Below are 23,890 nucleotides of genomic sequence, written 5' to 3'. Positions count from 1 at the left end.
TCATGAATCAAAGAGGATGCAGCACTATAGATCCTACAGACATTAAAAGTATGATATGAAAATATTCTGGACAAATTTGTGCACATAAATTCTACATCTTAGATGAAGATAGATTTCTTTAAAAGACATAATTTGGGGCACCTGGGTGGCTCAGTTGGTTAAGCGTCTGCCTTCAGCTCAGGTCATGATCCCAGCATCCTGGGATTGAGCCCCACATCAGCTCCCTGCTCAGCGGGGAGCCTGCTTCTCCCTCTCCCTCTGTCTCCCTATCTGCCTACCTGTGATCTCTCTCTCTCTCTCTCTGTCAAATAAATAAATAAAAATCTTTAAAAAAATAAATAAAAAGACATCATTTACCAAAGCTCATTCAAGAAGATATAGATAACCTGAATAAGAAATTGTCTTTGCAGTTAAAAACCTTCCCACAAAGAAAGTTTCAGGCTCATGACTTCATGGGTGAATTCTACCAAACATTTAAGAAAGAAACAATACTAATACTTCACAAACTCTTCCCAAAAATAGAATACGGAAAACACTGCCCAACTTATTTTATGAACCCGGCATTACTCTAACATAAAATCCAGACAAAAGACATTACAAGAAAACTACAGACTAATATCCAACATGAATACAGGCCAAATGTCCTTAAAATGTTTATAATTCAGCAATTTATTAAAAAAAAAAAGAATTCAGCAATTTAGCAAAAAGAATAATATATCATGACCAGGCGAGGTTTATTCCAGGAAAGGATAAATGAGGTTTAACATGGGGTGCCTGGGGGGCTCAGTCAGTTGGGTGTCCCCTCTTGGTTTTGGCTCAGGTCCTGATCTCATGGGTTGTGAAATCGACCCCACATCAGGCTTTGCACTCAGCAGGAGTCTGCTTGGGTATTCTCTCCCTCTGCCCCTTCCCCTGCTCTCTCTCTCTCTCTCAAATAAATAACCTTTAAAATAAATAAATAGGGGTGCCTGGGTGGTTCGGTCGTTAAGCGTCTGTCTTTGGCTCAGGTCATGGTCCCGGGGTCCTGGGATCGAGCCCCACATCGGGCTCCCTGCTCAGCGGGAAGCCTGCTTCTCCCTCCCCAACTCCCCCTGCTTCTGTTCCCTCTCTCGCTGTGTTTCTCTCTGTCAAATAAATAAATAAAATCTTTAAAAATAAATAAATAAATAAGATGTAACATTAGAATATAATACTAAGAAAACCCAAATGGTTATCCCATAGATGCAAAAAGATGTGACAAAAAATTGAACACCCATTCACAATAAAAACACTCAGCCAACTAGAAAGAGAACTTCCTCAACCTGATAAAAGGGATCAATAAAAAACCTAAAACTAATATCATACTTAATAGTGAAAGATTGAATACTTTCTCTCTACAAATGAGAATAAGACAAGGACATCCACTCTTACCACTTCTATTCAGTATTTTACGATGTCCTGGTTGGAATAATTAAGCTAGAAGAAGAAACAAAGGCATAAAGATTAGAAAGGAGAACATAAAACTACTAGTATTTGAAGATGACATAATAGTGCATATGAAAGTTGCTTAGGAAGCTGTAAATATACTGCTAGAATAAGTGAGTTTGTCAATGTCACAGGCTAACAGGTCTATACACACAAAACCATATTTCTATGAATTAATAATAAACCATTGGAAACTGAAATTTTTAAAATACCAATTATAATAGCATCAAAAATATTAAATAGGTAGGTAAATATTTAATAAAGTATGTGTAAGACACTGCAAAACACCACTGAAATAAATTTTATTTTATTATTTTTTTATTTAAATGTTAGGTTGTTAACATACAGTACAATTTTGGTGTCTGGAGTAGAATTCAGTGATTCATCACTTACATGTAATACCCTGTGCTCATCACAAGTGCCCTCTTTAATATCCATCACTCACCTAGCCCATCCCCTACACACCTCCCTCCATCAACCCTCAGTGTGTTCTCCATTGTGAAGTGTAAGGTTTGTTTCTCTCTCTCCTTTTTGCTGAAATAAATTTTGAAAGACCTAAGTACATCAAGAGATACACGATACTCATGAATCAGAAGACTCACTATTGCCGAGCTAGCAATTTTCTCAAAATTGACCTACAGATTCAGCATACTCCCAATGAAATCCCAGGAGGTGCTTGTGTAGAAATTGATAAGCTATTTCTGAAGCTTATGTGGAAAGCAAAAAACCTGGGATATCCAAAATAATTCTCAAAAAGAGAAAATCGAATGATTTATACTATGTGATTTTATTTTAAACTGAAAAATTCTGAATAACTAGGATTAGTAGAAAGATGAGTCACAACATTTTACAGGATAGGCCTTTCCATTCATCTAATAAATATTTATCGTTACTGATTATTAACACAACAAATGACCCATTAAGAGTAGCCAACATTTCCTATAATTTAATGAGTTTTAAAATTGCCAGGATTTCATCCAAAAATAATAAATGATTGCTGCCTCCTCTTTATAAACTACTAGGAAAGCACATGACTCCATAAATGTTACTTCCTTGGAGCCTATGGTCCCTGGAGTTTTACAGATAATACTTAACTACTTTCAATAACTTCCTTAAAGGAGGAAAGAGAGATACATACAGTGTTGCTAAGTTTCATTAATTAGTATTAAAATTAGCATAACAGACACTTCCATTATTGTTTGCCAAAAAGAGCCAGGCACTAAGTTAAGTATTTGACATACATTATCACAGTGAAGAAAATGTGTTTTTGCAGCGAAAATGAAAATCACAATGTGGGAACTAGGAACCAACAGACTTTATTTGTGTTTCTAGGCAAAAATGTAACACAAAATCAGGTATGTGCCTTAACAACATCAAAATGTGTGCTTTTTTTAATATTTAAGGTAAAAATGTCAGGTAAAGATTAGATGTGGGTCAGGAGGAAGAGAGAAGTAAGTGTTTATGGTCCTAATGCCATAGTTCTCAAACTCTGCCCCAAGGCACCCTAGAGTGCCATAGCAAACTCATAGGATAGTTTAAGTTTTCTGCAGAAACACAGTGATACTTGATATCTGCTGGACATCTTGAGAGCTAGTTCTCAGTTTCAAAATCAGATTACACTATAATCCTTTGGATGATCTCATATCTTTGTCACTTTGGATTCTGGCGGTCACTGTGATTAAAAGCAAGTACTGTACAAAAGTCAATGTTGAACTTGGAAATGGGGGTGGCAGTGTCCAATTTGATTCCAAGGCTTAAGAAGCTATATGGCACCCAGCAGTAGACCTAGCCCATTCATAAATAGGTGTGGTTACTGAATAACAAAATTAAAATACCATTTTTCCTTTATTTTCTTTTCAAGTGACTATTATACTGTAAAGGCACAAACGCTCACTCAGTTGTTGGGACCTAATTACTTGATGAATAGAACCATTAGGTATTTGTTTTGGCCCAGGGGGTACCACGAAAAAATCACTGAGACACGAAGGGTGTCACAAACCATGAAAATCTGGGCACCTCTGCCTGATGCCTCTCGGGCTCTCTCCAGCAGAGGATCCTGAATCCCAACACAGTTGCAATAATTCAGAGCAAAAGTGGATTTACAGTGAAGGGTGAAGGTAAACATTGGCCCCGCGAGGGGCCCTAGCAAAGCGTTCAGTTGTCAGACACTTTTTGGAAAATAGTTAATAAATAACAACAAAAATATTTATAAAAATATTTAAACTGCAGGTGATTGAGGCCACTTGTCTCCTTACCTCGGCCACACATCTCCTGTCCTGTCAGAGTGGCTGTAGCATTTGGGGATGTGGCTAAAAAGTCAAACTGTAGAATCATTTTGCTTGAATTTTCATGTGCTTTGAAGTCACTTCTGCCTTTCTATCCCAGTACAGAAATGGTTTCCAGGGACACTCCTACTCTTCCATCCTGCTAGCTCCCTAGAGCAAGCCAGAGGTTTTATAGGGTATGGTGATCTGGCCTGGAAGTATACAGTAGTGGAGAAATATGACAGCGGAAAGACTAAATTAACAACAATAATAATAAGTCATTCTATTCTCTCCATAGGAAACATTACAAACTCACTGTCATATGAAAAGGTGATCAAGGTAAAGAGTCTATAGCCAAAAAGTATATAGGAGAGGGAAGGTATTTTAAAGGTGAAGGTGTATTTGGCAGTTAATGACAACCTCATGACATTTTTCTGGGTTTTTGGAGTCTGTAGTATTTTCTCATTTTAAAAAACTTGTAATTTGTGGGGGTTTGCTTTTTCAATCTAAATAAAGATCATGTCCATGCATAATGTTATATTTATAATTTTGAATTCTTTTTCTTAAAGAGGGTCCTCTGACTTGTACGAGTTTCAGATCCCATAAAACCCAGACCTGCCAGCAGCGAGGCAGGAGTGCCAACCCTACCCAAGTAGCAGGCCCGAGTCCCGCACATTCCCAGCTCCCAGGCCCTCTGGAGCTCATGACTGGCTCGCGATGTAAGGGGTGGGGGCGGGGGGACCTCTGAGCTACACCTACAGGATGCGCTGCCTCGGCCGCCAGGACTCTCAGTCACCCACCAGACAACACGGCCAGCATGGAAGGCATCTGCTTTAGAAGGACCCAGGGAGCCCTCCAGGCCCTCCCTGGCAGTCCCAAGAGAGCCCCAGGGCTGCAGCAGGGGGGCTGCCTCAGACCTGGCTCCAGGAATCCTAGCAATGGATCCTGGACACCCTGCCCCTGTTCTCGGCTCCACTGTGCCTTCTCCAGGCAGACCCGCCCACCCTCTCCCCATCTGACGCTTGGAGTATCAGGGATGGACGGAATGCCATGCTGAGCTCTAAGCCCAGTGGATTCCTAGCAGGGTCAGCGAGGCTGGGAAAGGTCCCAAGGCTCCCACTAGTGCCAGGACGACTCCAGAGCCAGACTTGGCCTCAAATCCTGATTCTGCTGCTTCACAGCTGTGTTACTGCAGGCAGTGGCCCTGTCTGAGCCTCACTCTCCCATTCTGCAGCGTGAAGATAGCATCACCTCCTCCAGGCGGTTGCGAGTCCTAAGGGAGAGGAGGCACACAAAGCCTGCGCTCAAGGCCATGATCACCTCCCCCGTCTCACCAGGTGTGCCACCGCCCAGGTACGTTTCAAGGCCTCCAAGTGCCTCCTCCCACACTTCTAAGGCTTCTCAGAAGCCCATTTCTGCTTTCTAATTCAGGCGCACGTGGCCCATTTTCAGGTGTCTCCCCGCAATGATAGCTACCACCTGGGGTGCATGAACTTACCGCAGGACCCCCATGCTGGTCTCCGTCTCCTGCGCACGACCCCCCAGCTCTCTATCCCAGGACTTCCTGACGTACGCTCCCCACTGCTGCAAACTTCTCACTGGCTCCCAAAACACCACGCGCCACCTGACCTCCTTGCACTCACACGGTCTTCCTGCCTGGGATCCTTATTCTCCTCCCAGACAGCTAGGGAAACCCCACCCAATCCGCAATACTGGCAACCAAATAATAACACCATAACCACACTCATTTATTGAGCATCTACTATGTGTCAAGCCCAATGCTAGGCACTCAGTAAAAATTACCTCTAATTATTCCTGCAAGCCTATAAAGTGGATCTTATGCCCGGTCTACAGAAAGATGGAAAAATGAAGGATCGGGGAAGTAAGGCAGAGAGGTGGGGCATGTGACTCTTGTCCTTGGTGCTGGCGGGTGGCGCAGGGGGGAGGCTAGCCCCTCTGCTCTGCAGCCGTAGCCTCCCTTCCAGGTCCTTCACTCAGCCTCCAGCCCCCTGCAGCCCCCATGGTTGTAAGGGGTGGGGAGCCGAGAACAGGGGCAGGGTGTCCAGGATCCAGTTTCCTACAACGGAAAATGCTCCCCACTTCCGTGCATGAGAACTCAGGGCCAGAGCTCAGGATTCACAGTCCAACCTTGGCTTCCAACAAGAATAATCGTGCCTTCCAATTTCTCAACAGAATCAAGAAGTAGAGCGAATTTGGAAAACAGAACACAGTGTATTCGAGGGAAAAGAAATGAATCCCCCTTTATTCACAGGGAACAGCATGTTCCCCAAATTCAAACCAGTTGCAAGAGCAGATTGATCAAATCACTGGCATTTTAATGCACTGTCCCATATTCAGGATGGGGTAGATGATTTGTAGGGCCCCGTGCAAAACAAAAATGCAGGGGCTCCTTGTTCCAAAAGTATTAAGAAGTCCAAGAGGGGGCCAACAGAGCATTAACCCAGGTATGAGGTCCTTTTGAGCATGGACCGCATAGGCTGCATGCCTGCATTTCAATTTTGTTTGATTTAAAACCCCACGTGCAGGCCAAGTACTGAGAAGCAGCACCTGTTGCTCAGGAGCTGACTGAGCCAGATTCACAGGCAGTCTTCAGGGGCTGATGGGTACCCCACATGCCGGGAGGCACCCCCCCTTCCATGGCCCAAGGTGCAGGCACCACTCACACATGGGGAAGGCATGAGACCTCAGGCAAGCCCCTTGGGCTGAAGGTTCCTGAACTTTAAAATAAGGAGGCTTGACTGGGTGGCTTCCACTTTCCCCCTCCCTCTCCCAGCTCTCGAGGAGAAAGGGAAGACCTCGCTTGTGATGTTTCACCTAATTACTGCAACTGTAAGTGCCCCTAAAGGTATTGGTCCTTGCAAGCCTACAAATCATAGCCCAGCCCGGTTCCAATCATTGGCAGGATGCAGGGAGAAGGACGAGAAATACCAAGAAAGAAACTCAGCCAAAAAGGCCAGAGTCGGCCAGGGCCTGCTGGCCAAGGGACCACGGGAGGACGCTCGGGGACAGTTCGCCCTCCTCCGCTTGCCCCGGCCCCCGCGTGCTCCCATTCCAGCCCTTCTTTTCCTTCTGTCACACGGGCCCGGGCACGAGTCCCTTCAAAGGCAAAGGCACAACCAGCCAGGCTCCCACTGGCTCAGGAATTGTAAATCAAGAAAAACCACAGCAGGCCCCGAGTGGGGTGTCATGAAATATTTAGTCCTTCGGAAGGGCTCAGTTGATTAACGGGTCTGGGACATACTCCTCAGCTGTCATCAGCCACCAGCCCGCGGCCCCTGCACCCCAAGCATGAGCCCCGCCTCCACGAGGTCCTGCCTCCGGAGCTCCATCCTCCAAGTAACCAGCCTTAGTTCAGGCCAACAATCCGCTGACACCTCAGAATGTATTGCCATGGGGGTGCGTGCTGGAGACCGTCCTCTTTTTCATCTTTCGATGGCCCGAGGGGCATATCTGAACATTTCCCTGTCCCTAGCATGGCCAGATTAAAAATAACTACCAACAGGCTACTTGGTGGGTAAATAAATCTGGGCCCAAATCCAGAGGGGACCTCCAGGAGGCACATCACCCGCCCTCCTACCCGCTCTGTTTTGCTCAGTCTGGCACCCTCATGGAGAAGCCAATGGAGCCGGGGGTGGGGGGCGGGTGGCAAACGCAGTCAGAGCTGAATCCAAAGCTTGGCCCCCCGATGCTCCTCCTACCTCCCCAGCACGGCACTGCCCTGAGCCCAAGGTCCCCACACTTCTGATGGGCTGGGGGTGGGGGGTGCAACAGCAGAGAGACAAAACAAAGCAGAGAATGGGAGGGCTGCAGACCAAGGCCAACCGATAGGGAGCACCTGCCATGGCCCGTCGCTAGGATGGCAAGAATACCACGCTTTCGCTCAATGGCGGGCCCCGCCACGCCGCTTGTCACATCAGGTCTTTTGATGTCAGAATTGGAACTGGGCTCCATAAGTCTGCCTGGCACAGGTCCCTGAAGGGGGAGCGGGACACCTGTCCCACTTCTGTAGGCACGTGGAGACGCGACCAGGAAGCAGGCGGTTAACTAACCTGACACCATGCAGCTGGGAGGGGTGCCGGTCCACATTCAGGGAGGGCAAGGGGGATGATTTTTCACTAAGAAAAGCTCTCTTTGTGAGGCTGCATGATGAATTCGAGAATGACCGTGAGAGGGACGGGGCGGGGGTGGGGGGGCTGAGGGAGGACCAGCCAAGGGGGGAGAAAGAGAGGCAGGCAGGCGGCATAACAGGAACTAGACGGCAGCGGAGAAACAGACGCTTCCTCCTCTTACAGTGGACTTTCACGACTTTCTCCCTGAGGGTCAGCAGAGAAATCAATTTAAACAGGTTCCTTTTTTTTTTTTTTTTAAGATTTTATTTATTTATTCATTAGAGAGAGAGAGAGGCAGAGGGAGAAGCAGGCTCCCAAGGAGCAGGGAGCCCGATGCGGGACTCGATCCCAGGACCCTGAGATCATGACCTGAGCCAAAGGCAGACGCTTAACCATCTGAGCCACCCAGGCGCCCTAAACAGGTTCCTAATGGGTAATGAGTCATGAAGTGCAAAGGGGATGGGGCCTCCCGTTTGCAAGAGTGGTTGCCTGTGGGGGGCGGGGAAAAGCGGAACCCAGTGAAAGCTGCAAAGATGCCCCGCAAGACTCATTGTCTCCATGTTTTCAGTTTGAGTGACTGCATTCTGTCTGTCCCACTCGATTCCTTTCTAAGGACCCTTGTCAGCCACGGCTCCAACCCAGAGGCTGGCCCCGCGCTGGTCTGGGGCGTGGAGGCAGCAGAAACAGAAGCGAGACTTTGCACATTCCAGGAACCCAGACCCCCATTCTAATCAGTGCTGTGGCTGCACGTTCCAGGGCGCCCGGGGCCCCCCGTGCAATGAGGTGTCTCTGAACCTCGCAGGGAAAAGGCACAGGAGGGAGAGAGGGGCATCACTTGGCTGTGGCGAAGGCCGCAAGCTGAGGTCTCAAATAAACCTGAAAACCCTGTGCATCATCAGGAACACCCGGCTGCAAACCGAAGGAAGAACGAACCAGAAGAAACAGTCTGGGAGTCAGCCTTCCCAAGGCCAAAGGCTCTTGGACCTCTTCTTGTTAAAATAAACTGAATTGACAAGTAGCAACTGTTACTTTTTTTTAAGGTTCAAAATCGAACGAGGGACTCCCCTACTCTCTGTCTTCTGTACAGAAAGAAAGAAAGAAAACGCAGGAGGGCTCCGGGTGACCTATTTCTCGCCTCATCGTGAATAAAGGAGGAAGAGGAGGCGGAGCCCGGGAGCCTGGCCTCGGTTGCCAGCCCACACTGGCACTTCCAAGCGCTGGCAGCCCCTCTCTTTCCGGAGCAGTCTCCCAGACGGCTGAGAGTGGGAAAAGCTCGCCTGACGCCAGACCTCAGGCTGCCAATCCGTCCCCCATGTCCATGGTGCCCTGAGCCCGGAGCCGTCTGTAGAAGCTGGCCCACAGCTGCAGCAGATGGTGCTGGAAAAGACCAGGGCAAGTGAAGTGAAGGAGCGCAAACCCTGACTCTGACCCAAGCAAGTCTGAGACGGTCTCTCCCGACCCCCAACAGGCTTTTGGGAGCACCTGGCCAGTTGGCTGCAAACCCCTACAAATTCTGTCAGTCACAAGCGTGGCTCAGTTTCAACGTTGCTGGTATAAGGTGCCTTTTCCAGAACAATGTGTCTATGTTTAATGGTGCCTGTCATTGCTAATCACTTTGCAGTCTCATTGCCCAACCCGCCCCCCCCCCCCCCGCAAAAAAAAAGGTCCTTCCTTGCACACCATGGTGAATGCTTGGGTTTGGTCAGCATTGTTGCATTTGACAGTCTTTCCTGACCTACTGTATGTATTAAGAAAAAAAGTTTCCAATCAACTCCCCCCACAATTCTTCTTTTTCCCGAAGTTTCCTGAATGCCCGCATGATGTGTCTTTTATTACCATCAGGGAAATGGCTGACTGCTCAGTTCACAAAAACACTATTAACGTTCCCCTTGATAAGCATCTGGCTCCGGTCTTGACCTTCCCAGATTTCTCATTTGGGTTCTCTTCCTGCTCTGACTGCTCCTAGTTGTTATGTCTGGAGTGGCCGGGAAGGTTCAGGCTCCGCAAGCAGCAGGCTGAGAGGAGATGGTTGAGTTGCTCAAGGGGCCTGGGAGACACCCTCCTCAGCTGTCTTGGGCCCCCTCCCACAGCCCCCTGGTTGGGGGGTGGATCTGGATTTGGGGTGGGGAACAGGAAGGTACAGGGAGGGGTGTGACCAGAGAACCAAGGCCCTCCGTCCAGAAAGGGGACAGTTCCTCCTGAGAAGTGCCCCATACCCATTCGTGATGAGCACGATCCTCCAGATCCGAGGAGGAGAATGAGGGTAACCTGTCAAACTGACAGAAGCCAGAAGGAATCTTTGGCTCGAGTAAGAAGTGAAAAGTGGGCCCTGAGACCCCAGACAAGCCACTTCCTCTCTCTGGGCCTCAGTTACCTCATCAGTAAGATGATGAGGGGCTAGGCGACACAATTTCCAACATCCTTTCCAGCTCCCAAAAAAGGTATATGATCTAATAAACCTGAAAAGTGCATTTCCTGATCTTTTCCTTTCAGCGTATAATTCTCATCCATATAGAATATTCCTGTTTTCAATGCTGGCTTCCTGTGTCCCGTGCTCGGGTTTCTTCTGATAGAATAAGCCAGGGCCGCCCCACCAGTTTAGACTTTCAAAGTGACCTTCCTGGCTGGGATTAGGATCCCCCGTCAGGAAGAGCAGACAAAATAAAAAGTCTGGCCTTCCTATATCCACACAACAGAATATGATGCGGTCATAAAATGGAAGGCTCAGGAATGCTACAACATGAATGAACCTTGAAAACGGGACGCTAAGTGAAACAAACCAGCCACCAAAAACCACACGTTGTGTGGTTCCATTAATATGAAATGTCCAGAACAGGCAAATCCATAGGGACAGAAAGCAGATTAGTGGTTGCCCAGGGCTGGGCAGAGGGGAAGTATGGGGTACGTGCTAACGGGTACTGGGTTTCCTTGGGGAGTGATGAAAATGTTCTAGAGTTAGATCATGGTGATAGTCGCACCCTTCTATGAATATAGGGAAACTAGGAACCGTACGCTTTAAGATGGCGAATTTTATGGTATGTGAATTACGTCTCAATAGACCTGCAATAAAAAAAGAAAAAAATGTCACTTGTTCCTTTTTACTCTTTTAACGTGGCTACTACAAAGTTGGATTTTACCTACGTGGTTCATGTTATATTTCTGTTTGTGTGTACGAAACATTTGAATAAACATATTCTTCACTTTTCAAAACAAACAAAAACATCCTGGTCTCCTCCTGCATCCTGGGCAGCCTTGGTATCCGGGAGGCCCAGTGTGAAGAGGCCTGGGCTGCGTGGCCAGAGACTCATCATGTTCGCGGTCATAGTCCTGGCTTGTGACCTCGGACCTTCGCATCCCCTGGCCGGTCCTGGCTCCTCAGTGAAAACACTAGGGAGTTTGCTTCTCTCTCCCTCTCTCTCTGCCCCTCTCCACAGCTCGTTCTCTCTTTTCTCTCTCTCAAATAAATAAAATCTAAAAAAAAAAAGCATCCACCTGAGAATAAAAAGAACTTAAAGGTCAACCAGGTAATTACCTCACTGAGCAGGATGACTCGTGTGGTACCTTCCTATTCTATTTATCTTGAAGGATTGCTTTTGGGGGAATTTCTTTTTGCTCGCCTCCCCTGTCAGTGACTCAAGAGGCTGATAATCATAGATAGCTGATGGCAACAAATATGGGTATAATCCTCTTGGAAAACAACTTGGCAACATACACCAAGAGGCATAAAAAATCCCTATCATTTCATCCAGTCGTCGTACTTCTTAATATCTACCAATATCAAGGGCATAACCCCAGATACAGAAATAATGATGAGCATGAAAACATTCGTCTTAGTATCACTCCCAACAGCAAACACAGCTCAAATGGACACATAGAGGGGACTGGTCAACTAGATGCTGGTGATGCTTAGGACAGAGACGATGAAGCTGCGGTGGCTCTTTTTCTGTTTTTCTTTATTTCTGATACAATTAAACTATATTTATAACTTTAAAAAACTGATACAGTAAAATATGTCATCAAAAGTATGCATGCGTTTTCCACGATGTCTACACAGTATGGTAAAAGAAATTAAAAAGAGCCTTTATGCCAAGAGAAGGGAAGCTTGGTATAGTCATCTCAAAGAAAATCTAACCACAGCTTAAAAGGCATGGAAGCATCTCAGCCCTGATTTATCTGGCATGTCCACCATGATATTTGTACTGTTTTGTTTTGTTTTTTCCCTTCAGCAAGGGCATTGTAATTACGGTTAAAGGGCATTAATAATATATGCTTAGAACTCTCGAGAGGAGAAATCAGTCATTACATGGATAGCTTTTGGGTCATCTTCCAACCAAAGGAGACTGTTTGGGGCAGGGGGTGTTTTCTTTAGCATCATTTTGGGAGACTAAGCAAAAGTACCCACCGTTTCTCAGACTCATAGAAAAATCATCTGGATGGACCCTGTCCCCTCCCAAACACCCACCTGCTCCAGCAGGAAGGTGGGCTGAGGTGGGAAGGCCTCCAGGGCTGTTCCTTGGGCCTCAGCACAGAGTCTACATTGGCCCCCCACTGATGAGTGGGGCAGCTTATGAGAGGCATGCTCCCTTTGGGTTTCCCCATCTGTAAAGTGAAGGGTTGGGCAACAGGACCTGCAAGGACCTTCCAAACTCAGGTTTCAGGTTCTGGGATTGGGTCCTCTCTACAAGTCTGTTAGTGAGTATGGACAACCACCAGTGTCTCTGCAGGGAAGGAGTTGTCCTTGTCCACAGGACCCCAGAAAACAAGCAAATGGGGAGTTGCCATAGTCAGAGGCAGGTTGTGGAAACGCAGTGATATTTTTCAGAGGATGAAGGATTGATTATCTGCTGGCCAGCGATGGATATCCCAAGGGAACAGGCTGTGTATGAGAGTACTACACAACCCCACATGCTGGAAGGAATCAGCGTACGTGGGTCCTTTCTAGATGGTCTCAAATTCTTGCCCTTCCTCCTGTACTTTCTGTTATCAGACTTCTCCTACTGGGTTTTTCCAATGAGGGCTGAACCATACTGGGCTATATTTTTCAGAGCCAAAAATGTCAAACTGGTGAAGAAATTTCAGGCTGGGACCTAAGGAACCTCAACTCAGGTCATTCCTTGACCAGCACATGTTCGACAGAAACTCAGCCTGAGGATCTCAGAATGCAGGCCACAGGTTCCCTGTAGGCACAAGAGATGGCGGTGTGCTCTACATAATAATTGGGGTGCAGGTGTTTTGAACCAAAATGTTCTTCCCTTGGAGCTGATGGTAGAGGACTCTGCCTTTGGCTTCCCTGAAACAGAGGATCGGTGCTTGCAAACAATTCAGTGACCTTGGCCAAGAGCTATGCTGTCTCAGTGGGACAAGGGAACATGCCCTGAGGAGACCCGTGTCTTTTTTTTTTTTAATTATTTATTTATTTGAGAGACTGAGATTGGGTGGGGAGAGAGAGAGAGAGCACGCATGCATGAGCCAGGGCAGAGAGAGAGAGAGAGAAGTAGACTCCCTATTGAGCAGAGAGCCCTGATGTGGGGCTCGATCCCAGGACCCTGAGATAATGACCTGAGCCAAAGGCAGATGCTTAACAGACTGAGCTACCCAGGTGCCCTGAGACCTGTGTCTTGACACTCAGGAAGCATATGACTTTTTCCATCCTTCTGGCTCCATTGCTTGGTGCTGGTTCTAACAGGAGTCCCGAAGAGTCTAGAATTGCCAATAAGAGGTCCTAACTCCTTGCAGCTGCGATGTTCCAGGACTCCCAGGTGACAAGTGCCTTCCCAGCCTGACCCTCACAGTGTCCCTCCGAGGTTTCTGAGGCAGCATCCTTATCCCCCTATGGTAGATAGGGAAACCGAGGCTGAAGGGAGTTAGTAACTCACCCAAAAGGTCCAAGGGGGGCTAGAACACATGTTTCCTAGGACACTAGCAGGTCACAGAGGAGACAGCAGGTCAGGATTTCAGAACAGACTCAGGAGACTTCAACACCCCTCTTTCTGGAACTGACAGACCGAGGAGGCAGAAAATCAGTAAGGCCAGAGTTGACCTGAGCAACATTATCAATCTGCCAGACCTAACTGGCATTTATAGAACACTCCACCCAACAACAGCAGAATATTCGGCTGCTCACATGGAACACTCACCAAGGCAGACCACATTCCAGACCAGAACACACACCCTAACAAACTTAAAAGAACACAAATCATACAAAGTATGTTCTCAGGCCACAGTGGAACTGAACTAGAAATCAGTAACAGAAAGACAGCTAGAACCCCCCCCCCCCCAGATACTTGGAGATTAAGTAACACGCTTCTAAATGACAGTTGGGACAGAGAAGTCTCAAGCCGTGATTTGGGAGTACAGCAGACCTGGGTCCCAATCCCAGCTCTGCCTCACCCCTACCGGCTAGCCTTGGACGATTACAATCCACTGCTTGGGAGTGGACTGCCAGTCAGCCAGGGAGCAAGGACAGCACCACCCCCTCCCTGGGTGCGTCCAGCATGCGCCCCAACTGTGGGCGGTCACCTGGGCAGGCCCCTAACTCAGGCAGCACAGCAGCCCCTCCCAGAGAGCACCCAGTGGCCGTAGCTCTTTGGGTCATTTTTATGCCCACACTGTCCCCCACCACCTGGCCGTCCTGGAGAATACTGCCCCCGCACCCCGCACAGAGGCCCCCGGCTAGCTCACTCTGCCAGCGAAAAGCAGATGTGCCCGCTAGATGCTCAGTCTTCTCTACGTCCATTGGGCGGCCACCTGCCTAGGCATCCCTGCCAGGCAGAACTCCCTGTGTCCGTCCATCCCCACCAAGCGGTGACTGCCACTTGCAATAGTAGCACCAAAGACGGGGTTCTCCTAGCCACGGGGAGCGAGATGACTCAAATGCTAGATGAGCCGGGGAAATCTCACCCGAAACTGTGTGGAAGGGAACTCTACTGCAAATCCTGCCAGACCCTGAGGGAAAAAAACAAAACAGCTCATCTCACTCACACACACACACACACACACACACACACACACGCAGGCCTAGTGTCTTCTTCTCAAGATCTGATTGCACAACTCAAGAAAAAGAGGTTTCCTGAGGCTTGAAAATCTTGCACAAGGCTCTGACTCATTTAGACGGGACATATTCAAGTTTGAAATTATCAAAAATTCCAGCCACAACAACATGCCCTCCAAAACCATCATGCGCCCAAGGGGACGGGCTCAGCCCCTGGTGAGGGAGCAGCTCCTGTCACATGGTGCTGTGGAGGACTGTTTCTGAAATGTGCTTACTTGACAATTTGTCCCGGGAATCTCAAATCATAGGGTGTACCCGCAGGCTCCCAAACCTTTTCCCCCCTTAAGATGTGACAATTATTTCCATGGGAGGAGTTCCTAAAACATGGAAAGCAAACCAAGGATTCTTGAAGAAGGTCTCGGGGCTTCAGGGTTAACCACTGCTATCTCTGGAGCGTCACAAACACCAGGGAGGGTTAACAAGGTGGCATCTGCTGAATCCCAGGTGTTCCAGCTCTTTGTTCTAGAGAAGTCACACACTTTGGTCCAGCGATATCTAAGCAAGGACCAGGGGGTTCAGAGGGTGACGAGCAAGGTGGTGTCTGAGTCCCTCTGCCTGGAAAAACTCTCTAAACATATTTATTGGCAATTTCCAAGTCAGCCCGCAGGATGCATGTCCCTTACCTAACCTTCCTTCTCTGTAAAGCCTTCTCTAACCCACCGACCAGGAAGACATGATCATTATAGCATTTCCCCCACCGAGCTGACTCCTTGTTAGATGCCTCAGTGCTGATGGCAGTTACTGTGATGATGACTAATACTGACTGGGTTCTAGTAATGCATCCCTACACTCCAAGCGCTTCACTTAAGTAGGTGTCCCCACCCTCCAGCAACCCCAGGACACATGCAGGCAAGGCCCCGTGTTTTTATTATGATTTCACTAGAGAAATGGGGAAATGGAGGCTTATGGAGATTAAGTCACACCCAAGAAGTGCCACATTTAGAAAGTGGTGATCTAACTCCTTCAGCCAGGTATTATGTGACCTACTACGAGCTCCTGAAGACCATGGGCTGCCTGGCTTTACTCCCTTTGACTCCCTACATCCGGGCCTTCTGAGTACACAGTAGGCATTCCATAAATGCTCTGAATAAACTTAGAACTCGGGCGCCTGGGTGGCTCAGTTGGTTAAGCGACTGCCTTCGGCTCAGGTCATGATCCTGGAGTCCCTGGATCGAGTCCCGCATCGGGCTCCCTGCTCGGCGGGGAGCCTGCTTCTCCCTCTGACCCTCCCCCCTCTCATGTGCTCTCTCTCTCTCATTCTCTCTGTCTCAAATAAATAAATAAAATCTTTAAAAAAAAAAAACTTAGAACTCATGTCACTAATTCCAAGAGCTAAACTCTGGGCCCTGACCGCAGCGAGGGACATGCCTCTTCACTGCCACTCATCTCTGTCCTGGGCCATGTTGTACTGGCGGGGTTCATCAGTGGCTCCAGACATACGTCACCCAGCAGCATGGATCACACCATCTTCCCTACCACTTCCAGGAGCCCTGCCAAAAGCATCTGGAATAGCTACACTCCTCAGTGTCTCTGCTAATACTTATTTTCTTTTTCTTTTTTTTCTTCTTCCCTCCCTCCTTCCCTCCCTTTCTTTCTTTCTTCCTACCTTCCTTCTCTCCTTCTTTTCTTCCTTCTTTCCTTCCTTCCTTTCTCTCTTTCTTCCTTCTTTCCTTCCTTCCTCTTTCTTTCTTTCTTTCTTTCTTTCTTTCTTTCTTTCTTTCTCTCTCTCTCTCTCTCTCTCTTTTATGGCAGAGATGGTGGGAAGGAAAGATGAAATGACTCAGGAGGGATCTCACTCCAGGGACCCATGCAGCCCAGCCTCAGAGCCCCTGCGAAGCAGCAAGAGATACCAGGTCCGCTGGAGCTCCTGTCTTGGGGTGTGGGCATGTCACCACAGGGGTCACCCAGGGATTTTCCACAGCCAGCAAAAGCTGAAGTACTCAGGAACCAGGCCCAAGATGGGCCAATGTCAACCCGGGCTTTATCCATCAATAACCTAAGAAAAGAAATAACTCAGCCCAGCCTTTAAAATGGGGATGCAGTGACCACAATTTTTCAGACTAGTTTTCTTACAAGAATCACGGACCATTCCAGCAGGAAGGGACCTCAGAGATCATCTGGCCCAATCCCCTTATTGCTGAGGCTCTGAGAGGTTGGGGGCCGGTCACTTGGTCACCAGCCTGCTGGTCCCTCCACTCCAGCTGGCCTTCTAAGGAACCCTCAACCACTAGCCAAACTTGATTTCTTCTTCAAACTAAGCCTCACCAGAGCTATTTATTCACTTGAAATATAAGCTCATGGAAAGTCTGATTTCTCAATCCAAGGCATGAAATGGTGTCCAGGATCACACAACCCCAAATGGACTGAGAACCCAGCCTTGCAGTCCGGAGGCTGTCGGACGTCTGACCACAGTTAGCTCATGGTCCCCACCATAATCACTTACTGAATGCAGTTATTTTAAGCTCTAATGCAACCTATTTACAGCTCTTCTGGATGGAATGAAGTTACTCAAATGCTTGGCTTTCGATACTCTTAACTTAACTAATTTTATGAAACCTTAATATTTTAACTCTTTAGCAAAACTGACAGAGAATAAAAGCAAATAGCCAACCAGAGAGCGCAAAGCCTCATAAACTGTGGCAAAGACAGTTTTTCTTCTAAGCCACTGGTCCTTCACCAGGAATGCACACCAGAGGCCCTCCCTGCTCAGGCCTGCGGGGCAGGGGTACCAGGACCAGGATGGGGAGAGCTCCAGGCTTGTCTGGGCTGTGTTTCGGGTGGGGTGGGGTGGGCTGTCCTGTCGGGGGTACTAGGAGCAGAAATGGAGGAGCCTGCTGCTTTGGGAAGTCTTTTTCAGCCTCTTTCCTGGCTTCTTGTCCATTTTCTGGCAGAGGTCTGCAGCGCTACACATCCTGACCCGTCTTTTGCAACATCTGGGAATCCAGCGGGGCCTTTCTCTCCCCAAGAGCCGTTTGGGGCCTGGGGCTCTGGTTCCGAAACATCTTTACTCCAGCCCCTTCTGCTCCTTTCGCTTTTCTTCTGCAAGAGCTGCCCTGATGGCAACCACGTCCTCCACCTCCCGTGCCCACGGACTGAGAGCTGGGAGGTGTCCTACATTTCATCTCAAGGCCACGGCCATCTGGAGCACTGTTTATTCCAGCTATTAGCTGCGGCTTAGCTGAAGTTGGCGTATAATCTTAGTTTCTCTGTCAACAGCACAGCGTGGTGATTATGAATGGGCCCTGGACCAGAGGCATGGGTTCAAGTCCTGGACAAGGAATTTCTCTGTGACTGTGTCTCCCAGCTGTGGGAGATTCCAGAACACCCCTCACACGGTTCTAGGAGGGTCAAATGAGTTACCATGTGCCTGGCACAGAATAAGCACTAAACATATGTTGGCCTTTATTATTATACTGTTATATTAATTGCAATTCCTTTCTTTGTTATAATTTCCTGACCGTAGAGAGTTTTTGCTTTAAACTAATCCAAACCGCTAATGGTGGAAGAGGAGAGATCTTTGTTCTCTAGTATAACTGGACCCTTTCCCATCCAAACCCTGACAGCAGCACTGATTTCTGAAATAGAGGATTTGCCTTCATTTCCAGAACTGTTTTTTAGGAGACGTTGTCTGAAGTCTTCGTTAAACAGTGTACAGATAAAAGTGCTTTCTCTCTCTCTTTTTTTTTTAAGATTTTATTTATTTATTTGAGAAGAGAGAGCACCTGAGCAGTGGGGAGGGGCAGAGGGAGAGGGAGAAGCAGACTCTCCACTGAGTGCGGGGCCCAGTAGGGCTGGATCCCAGGACCCTGAGATCATGACCTGAGCCGAAGTCAGACGCTCAACTGACCAAGCCACCCAGGCACCCCCAAAGGGCTTTCTTTTAAATGGTGACACATTCCGCCATCCAAAGTTCCATGACTGCAAAGAGCCGCTCACCTGCCCAGGGCCTCTGGTCTGCGGCCATTTCCTGCTCCCTTCCCCTCGCTCTCTGCTCCCGGCAAACCCTCCCTAGGATCTTGGAAATCATGGAGCCCACTCCTGTCTCGGGAGCTTCTTCCCCACATGCTTGCATGGCTCACCCCAACTTCAGGCCTCCAGCGTCCAGCCCAGCGCAAACAGCATCCCTGCCAATCCCCTCCGCCAGAGCAGGCAGCCAATTCACCTCATTTAACAATGACGTCAAGTGACCTGCTCATGGGCAGGGCTTCGACCAAATGACGTCTTGGCTCCCAGGCTCCGGTCCTCAGAGGTACCTCTGGGAAGTCAAGGGTGGAGTGCGAGATGGGGGGGGGGGGGGGGGGGCAAAAGCAAAGCCTTCCATGAAGGGAAGTCTGGATGGCCCACGTCTCTGGTTTCTTGATGTGTTCATTCATCATCTACCCACACACCGATCAGGTGCCGGCTGAGTGCCAGGCAGACAGAGAAATACAGAGTGCAGCCCTCAGTAAATATTTGCAGAGAGAGGAAAAGGGTGAGAACAGACTTGCGCCCTCTGTCTCTCTCTCCTCTCGAGGCTGCCACCCTCATCCTCCTGTGGCTGTCCCCTCGCTGGCTCTCTGGCAGCCTGCTGTGGGCCCGATGGCCGATGGGCAAGGACCTGTTTCTGTCCCCACGGCGACTATGAATGCCTCTGCCAGGTCCGAAGCTCGCTAAGTGACTCCACCTCGTGGGCAATAAACTAGGTGCTCAGACGGTGCCAGTTCCTCAGGACCTGGAGCAGCGAGGTGTCACACGGTAACAGCTGTTTGTGACCAAAAATATGCAATATGCTTTTTTTTTTTTTTAGAATTTTTTTTTTAATGTAGATTTGTTTTCTTTTTTTTTTTTTTTAAGATTTTATTTATTTGACAGGGAGAGACACAGCGAGAGAGGGAACACAAGCAGGGGGAGTGGGAGAGGGAGAAGCAGGCTTCCCGCGGAGCAGGGAGCCCGATGCGGGCTTAACGACTGAGCCACCCAGGCGCCCAGCAATATGCTTTCTTAATGTCATCACCTCACACCCCGCCCGTGGCAGGGGCCCTACCAGCACACCTGGCTCGCTGTGCCCTTGGCCGCTAGCTGAGTCCTGCCCTGGGATTTCCTGAAGCTGCCCTGGTCCGAGTACCTCAGAGTACACAGCGCATCTGGCCTCTTCGGGCCAGGGACTCTGCGCCACCAGCCTGGGTCACTCTCGCTGCCCTCCCCAAATGTCCCCAGCCGCACCAATCTATCCGCCAGCTCCCAAGCAAGTCTCGGGCTTTGCCCAGGCTGTCCCCGGCCCTCCGGAAACTTCCCTCACCCTGCCTGACCTCTCTTCCTCAGCCTTGGGGTTGAGCACGGGGCTGGCTGGGAGGTAGGCCGTCTGGGCTCAAATTCCAGCTGAGTGGCCCTGGGCACGTAACTGAACCTCAGTTCCCCCGTCTGTGAAAGGGGGATGACGGCTGATGCCCCCTCCTCATGAGGCTGTGAAGCCGCGTGAAGTCCCACGGGTAACACGCCTGGCCCCCAGGGCTGGGGCACAGAGCGCACACCCAGACCTGTGCATGGTCACACTCAGTCCCCGCTGGATCATTTCCCTCCAAGATAAGTCTCCTGCACCCCCTAGCTAGGCTCTTCCCTAAGGGCAGAGGCCAGGCTCCCTGCTCCTGAGTTGCTGGAATTCTCCAGTTTCTCCTACACAGCTCTGGCGCCCTGCTCCCCGTGTGAGCCACCCTGTGCCAGGCCCTAGTTGGTCATGCTGGCCCCTATTCCGACAGAGAACATCTAGACCAGCTCCTGGCGCTGGGTGCCCCTCTCTCCCTCCATGCACTGCCCCCGGCAGGAGGCGGCCGCCCCCAGCACTGCCAAGCGCCGCTGGCCCGGCCCAACACCGCGGGATCGGCCGCAGCCGAACTCCGTACTGTTTTTCCACAGGGTGTCCCTGTCTGGAGACCAGAAGCATCCCTCTGGAAGGTCCCGCGAGAGACACAATTTCCCCACCCTTCGCCCCATCCCCGCCGCCGTTCCACCCGCCCCGCCCCCAAGAGGGGTCCTGTTGATACCGAAAAGATGAGAAAGGAAGGAGAAGGGGTTCCCGTCTCCATCTCTAACCCGCCTCCCCCCCTCTGCCTCCGATTCCGCCATCCAAAGTCCCGTTCGGCTTATTCCAAAAAAACCACTTTCATTTTTGTAGGATTGGCTCAAACACGGGCAGCAGGCCGGCGGCGACGGCGCTGCGGGGTCTGCGCTGCTCCCCCGGCGCCTGCCCGGCGGGATCACCGCGGGCGCCGCGGAGCCGGCCGGCAGCCCCGTTCCTTTCAACCCAAAGTTCCGCCGCGAAGTTTTCGCCGACAGGATCCGCAAGAAAATGACCGCTCGGCTAACTCTAAAGGCGCGGGGCGGCCGGAGGGGGCACCGCGGAGAAGCAGAGGGACGGCAGGCAGAGCGACGGAATCGAGTCCTTGCGGCCCCAACGCGCCCGGCACAAGGCACCTTTCCCAGTCCCTCTCAACTCTGGGCGCACACTCCTGTCCCGGTTGTCCCTGCTCCCTGGCGCGCTGTGGCGCCCCGCGGGGCACCCAGCAGCCGGCCACCCGGCGGGACGCCCCAGTCACCCCGGCCGGGCGCTGCGGGGCAGAGCGCGCGGGGCACCCGCCGGGCGCGCAACCGGCCCCGGGCTGCGCGCAGAGCTGCGTTCCGAGGGGGCCCGCGGACTGCCGCTCCCCGGGGGCCGGTGCCCGCCTTTCCCCGCGGGCCGGAGCCCTGAACAGCCCGCGACGCTTGGCCGCCCGTCGGCTCGCCCGGCCGGCCCGTGCGGACCGGTCGGGGCCGGGAGGGCGAGCCCGGGAGCGCGGGGCGCGCGCGCGGGTACCTTGGCCGCAGGCGCCGCGCTGCAGGACGATGACCGGCGGCTGGTGCAGCCTCTCGGAGCGGCGGCTGGCGGCGCGCAGCTGGCACAGGTTGGCGTAGGTGTTGGCGTCGCTGCCGCACACCGGCTCGGGGCTGGCGCACACGCAGAGGCCGGCGTGCGCGCGCCGCCGCACCGTGGCCGAGGCGGGCACCCCGAAGGGCACCACGCACTGCAGCCCCTCGCCGCACGGGCCCTCCTGCAGGCCGCACGCCGCCCCCTCGGGCGCGCCGCACACCTCGCAGCAGCCGCACGCGTCGCGGACGCGGCCGCCTTCGCAGTGTCCCGGCGGCGGCGGGCAGCGCGCGGGCTCGCAGCGCTCCGGGCAGCCGGCGGGGGCGGGGGGCGCCGAGCGGCCGGGCGCCGCGAGGAGCAGCAGCAGCAGCGGGAGGCACGAGGAGCGCGGGGGCTGCATGGCGGCGGCGGCGGCGGCGGGCTGGGCGAGGAGCGGAGAGCTGCGCCCGGGCGAGCGCGGGCGGGACTAGCGGGAGCGGGTGCGAGTGCGCGCGGCCGCGCGGCCCAGCCCATTGGCCTCGCGGCGGTGACGAGCCGCCTTGGGGACGGGCACGGCGGCCGGGGGCGGGGGGGCGGCCGGAGCGGGGGCGGCCCGCGGCGGGGGCAGGGCGGGCGCGGCTGGCGGGGCGCGGGCGGGGCGGCGCGCGGGTCCGCCCTCTCGCGGGGCCCGCTCCCCGGGTCTGCGCGCCCCTGCTCTCCGCCCTTCGCGGGCTCTCTCACGCCCCTTGCGAGCCAGAAGCTAAACGACTCCGCGCAGGGGAACCGGCAGCGGCCCCGCGCGTGCGGGCCCGAGAAAATTCCCCAAATTGCCCGGCTGGGGACCCGCCCCGGCAGCGGGAGGGGCCGCTGCCCACCGCCGGCTCCCGTCACGCGCTCCAGAGGAGGGGGACGGGCACCTCTCTGGCGTTGACCCCCGTGTCCGGCACGCGCGCCCGTGACTGTGGTCCCCGTGCCGCCGGACAAAGAGGCGGCGCCCACGGGACTGGCGGAAAGCCAACACCCAGACCCACGGTTACATGACAAAGGCAAAGAGCACAAGTAATTAGAATATAACCATTCGTGTCAGATTCCTTTAAAAAGTTGTTGTTGGGGGGGTGCGTGCTTGTACACGCACAGAATAGCTCCGGAGCGAGACGCCAGGACCTGGTGACGCGCGGGGGCGGGAGGGGGGTGGGAGTCCTGGGTGAGAGAGGGGCTTTGTACCGCCTCAATTTTTCGCCACGTATGATTATCCGAAAACGTTGTTATTAAATAAAAGAGTTCATCTTTGATCTTGCACTTGAGAGCCTTCGGTGCGTCCGTTGGGACAGATGCAAGTCAAGGCATCACCTGGAGGGGCAGGGGTGGATCTCCGTGCCCTGGTGGCGCCAGGCCCGCAGGCGGCGGCCTCCACGCCAAAGCTGAGCGGACGGACAAAGCTTACGGCTGAGGACCCAGGCGGAGACGGGTTCACACACGCCCTGCTCAGGCAGAGACGCCCAAGGGCGGGTGGGCTGCGAATGCCGACCTTGGGGTGGAGTAGGTGTGGGAGGGTGCACGGAAGGCTTAGGGATTTTGCACTATTTTTTTGTATTTGGGTGGTTCCCTTGTGCACACGATATTTTTCCAATAAAAATAGTTTTAAAAAGTAAACTCCAAATATTTATAACCACCCTTGCCCAAAGCACCTCCCAAATGTGAGCCATGCTAGCGTCCAGGGTCCAGAAGGGTGCCTGGGACCAAGAGTTGGGAAACAGGAGGTTCAGCAGGGGGGAGTTCGAGAAAGACGTTAGGGAAGTATTTCCTAAAGCCAGGACCTCATCCCTGTGGAAAGGGAGACCTTGACCCAGAATTCACTCAGCCCTGGATACTGGAGAGGGCATAGCTCCGCTGACTGGGGGCGCTGAGTGCCTGGCGAGCTGTGATTACCCCAAAAGGGCGGATGCCTCTGGGTGAGGGAAGTAATTAACAAAGTTGACCAGCCAATAATGAGTCTCCCCACTGCAGTCCAGTGGGTGGATAAAATAAGCGGGGCCCATGGTAGGGAATAAATTGGTGAAGACTTTTTGTCCAGTACTCTTATTTTACAGATGAGAAAACTGAGAGCCTGAAAGGATAAGTG

General features: G+C 51.5%; 1 protein-coding gene across 1 annotated transcript in view; it reads right to left on the bottom strand.

Moving 5' to 3' along the window:
* The window catches only part of HTRA1 (HtrA serine peptidase 1), a 51,131-nt gene extending 28,883 nt beyond the window's left edge, over nt 1-22,248 (bottom strand). Inside the window, exon 1 of the mRNA XM_045879011.3 lies at nt 21,739-22,248. Within this exon, the coding sequence (XP_045734967.1) occupies nt 21,739-22,189 (451 nt within the window). The 5' untranslated portion in view covers nt 22,190-22,248. The remainder of the gene's footprint in view (nt 1-21,738) is intronic.
* Nucleotides 22,249-23,890: the final 1,642 nt, after the last annotated feature.

Source organism: Mirounga angustirostris, unplaced genomic scaffold, assembly GCF_029215605.1.
Source record: "Mirounga angustirostris isolate CCGP_5_RB_7025 unplaced genomic scaffold, mMirAng1.0.hap1 SCAF_6, whole genome shotgun sequence".
In the NCBI taxonomy this organism is placed as follows: domain Eukaryota; kingdom Metazoa; phylum Chordata; class Mammalia; order Carnivora; family Phocidae; genus Mirounga; species Mirounga angustirostris.
Note: the sequence above shows the minus strand (reverse complement) of the source record. Positions and strands in the feature narration are given on the sequence as shown.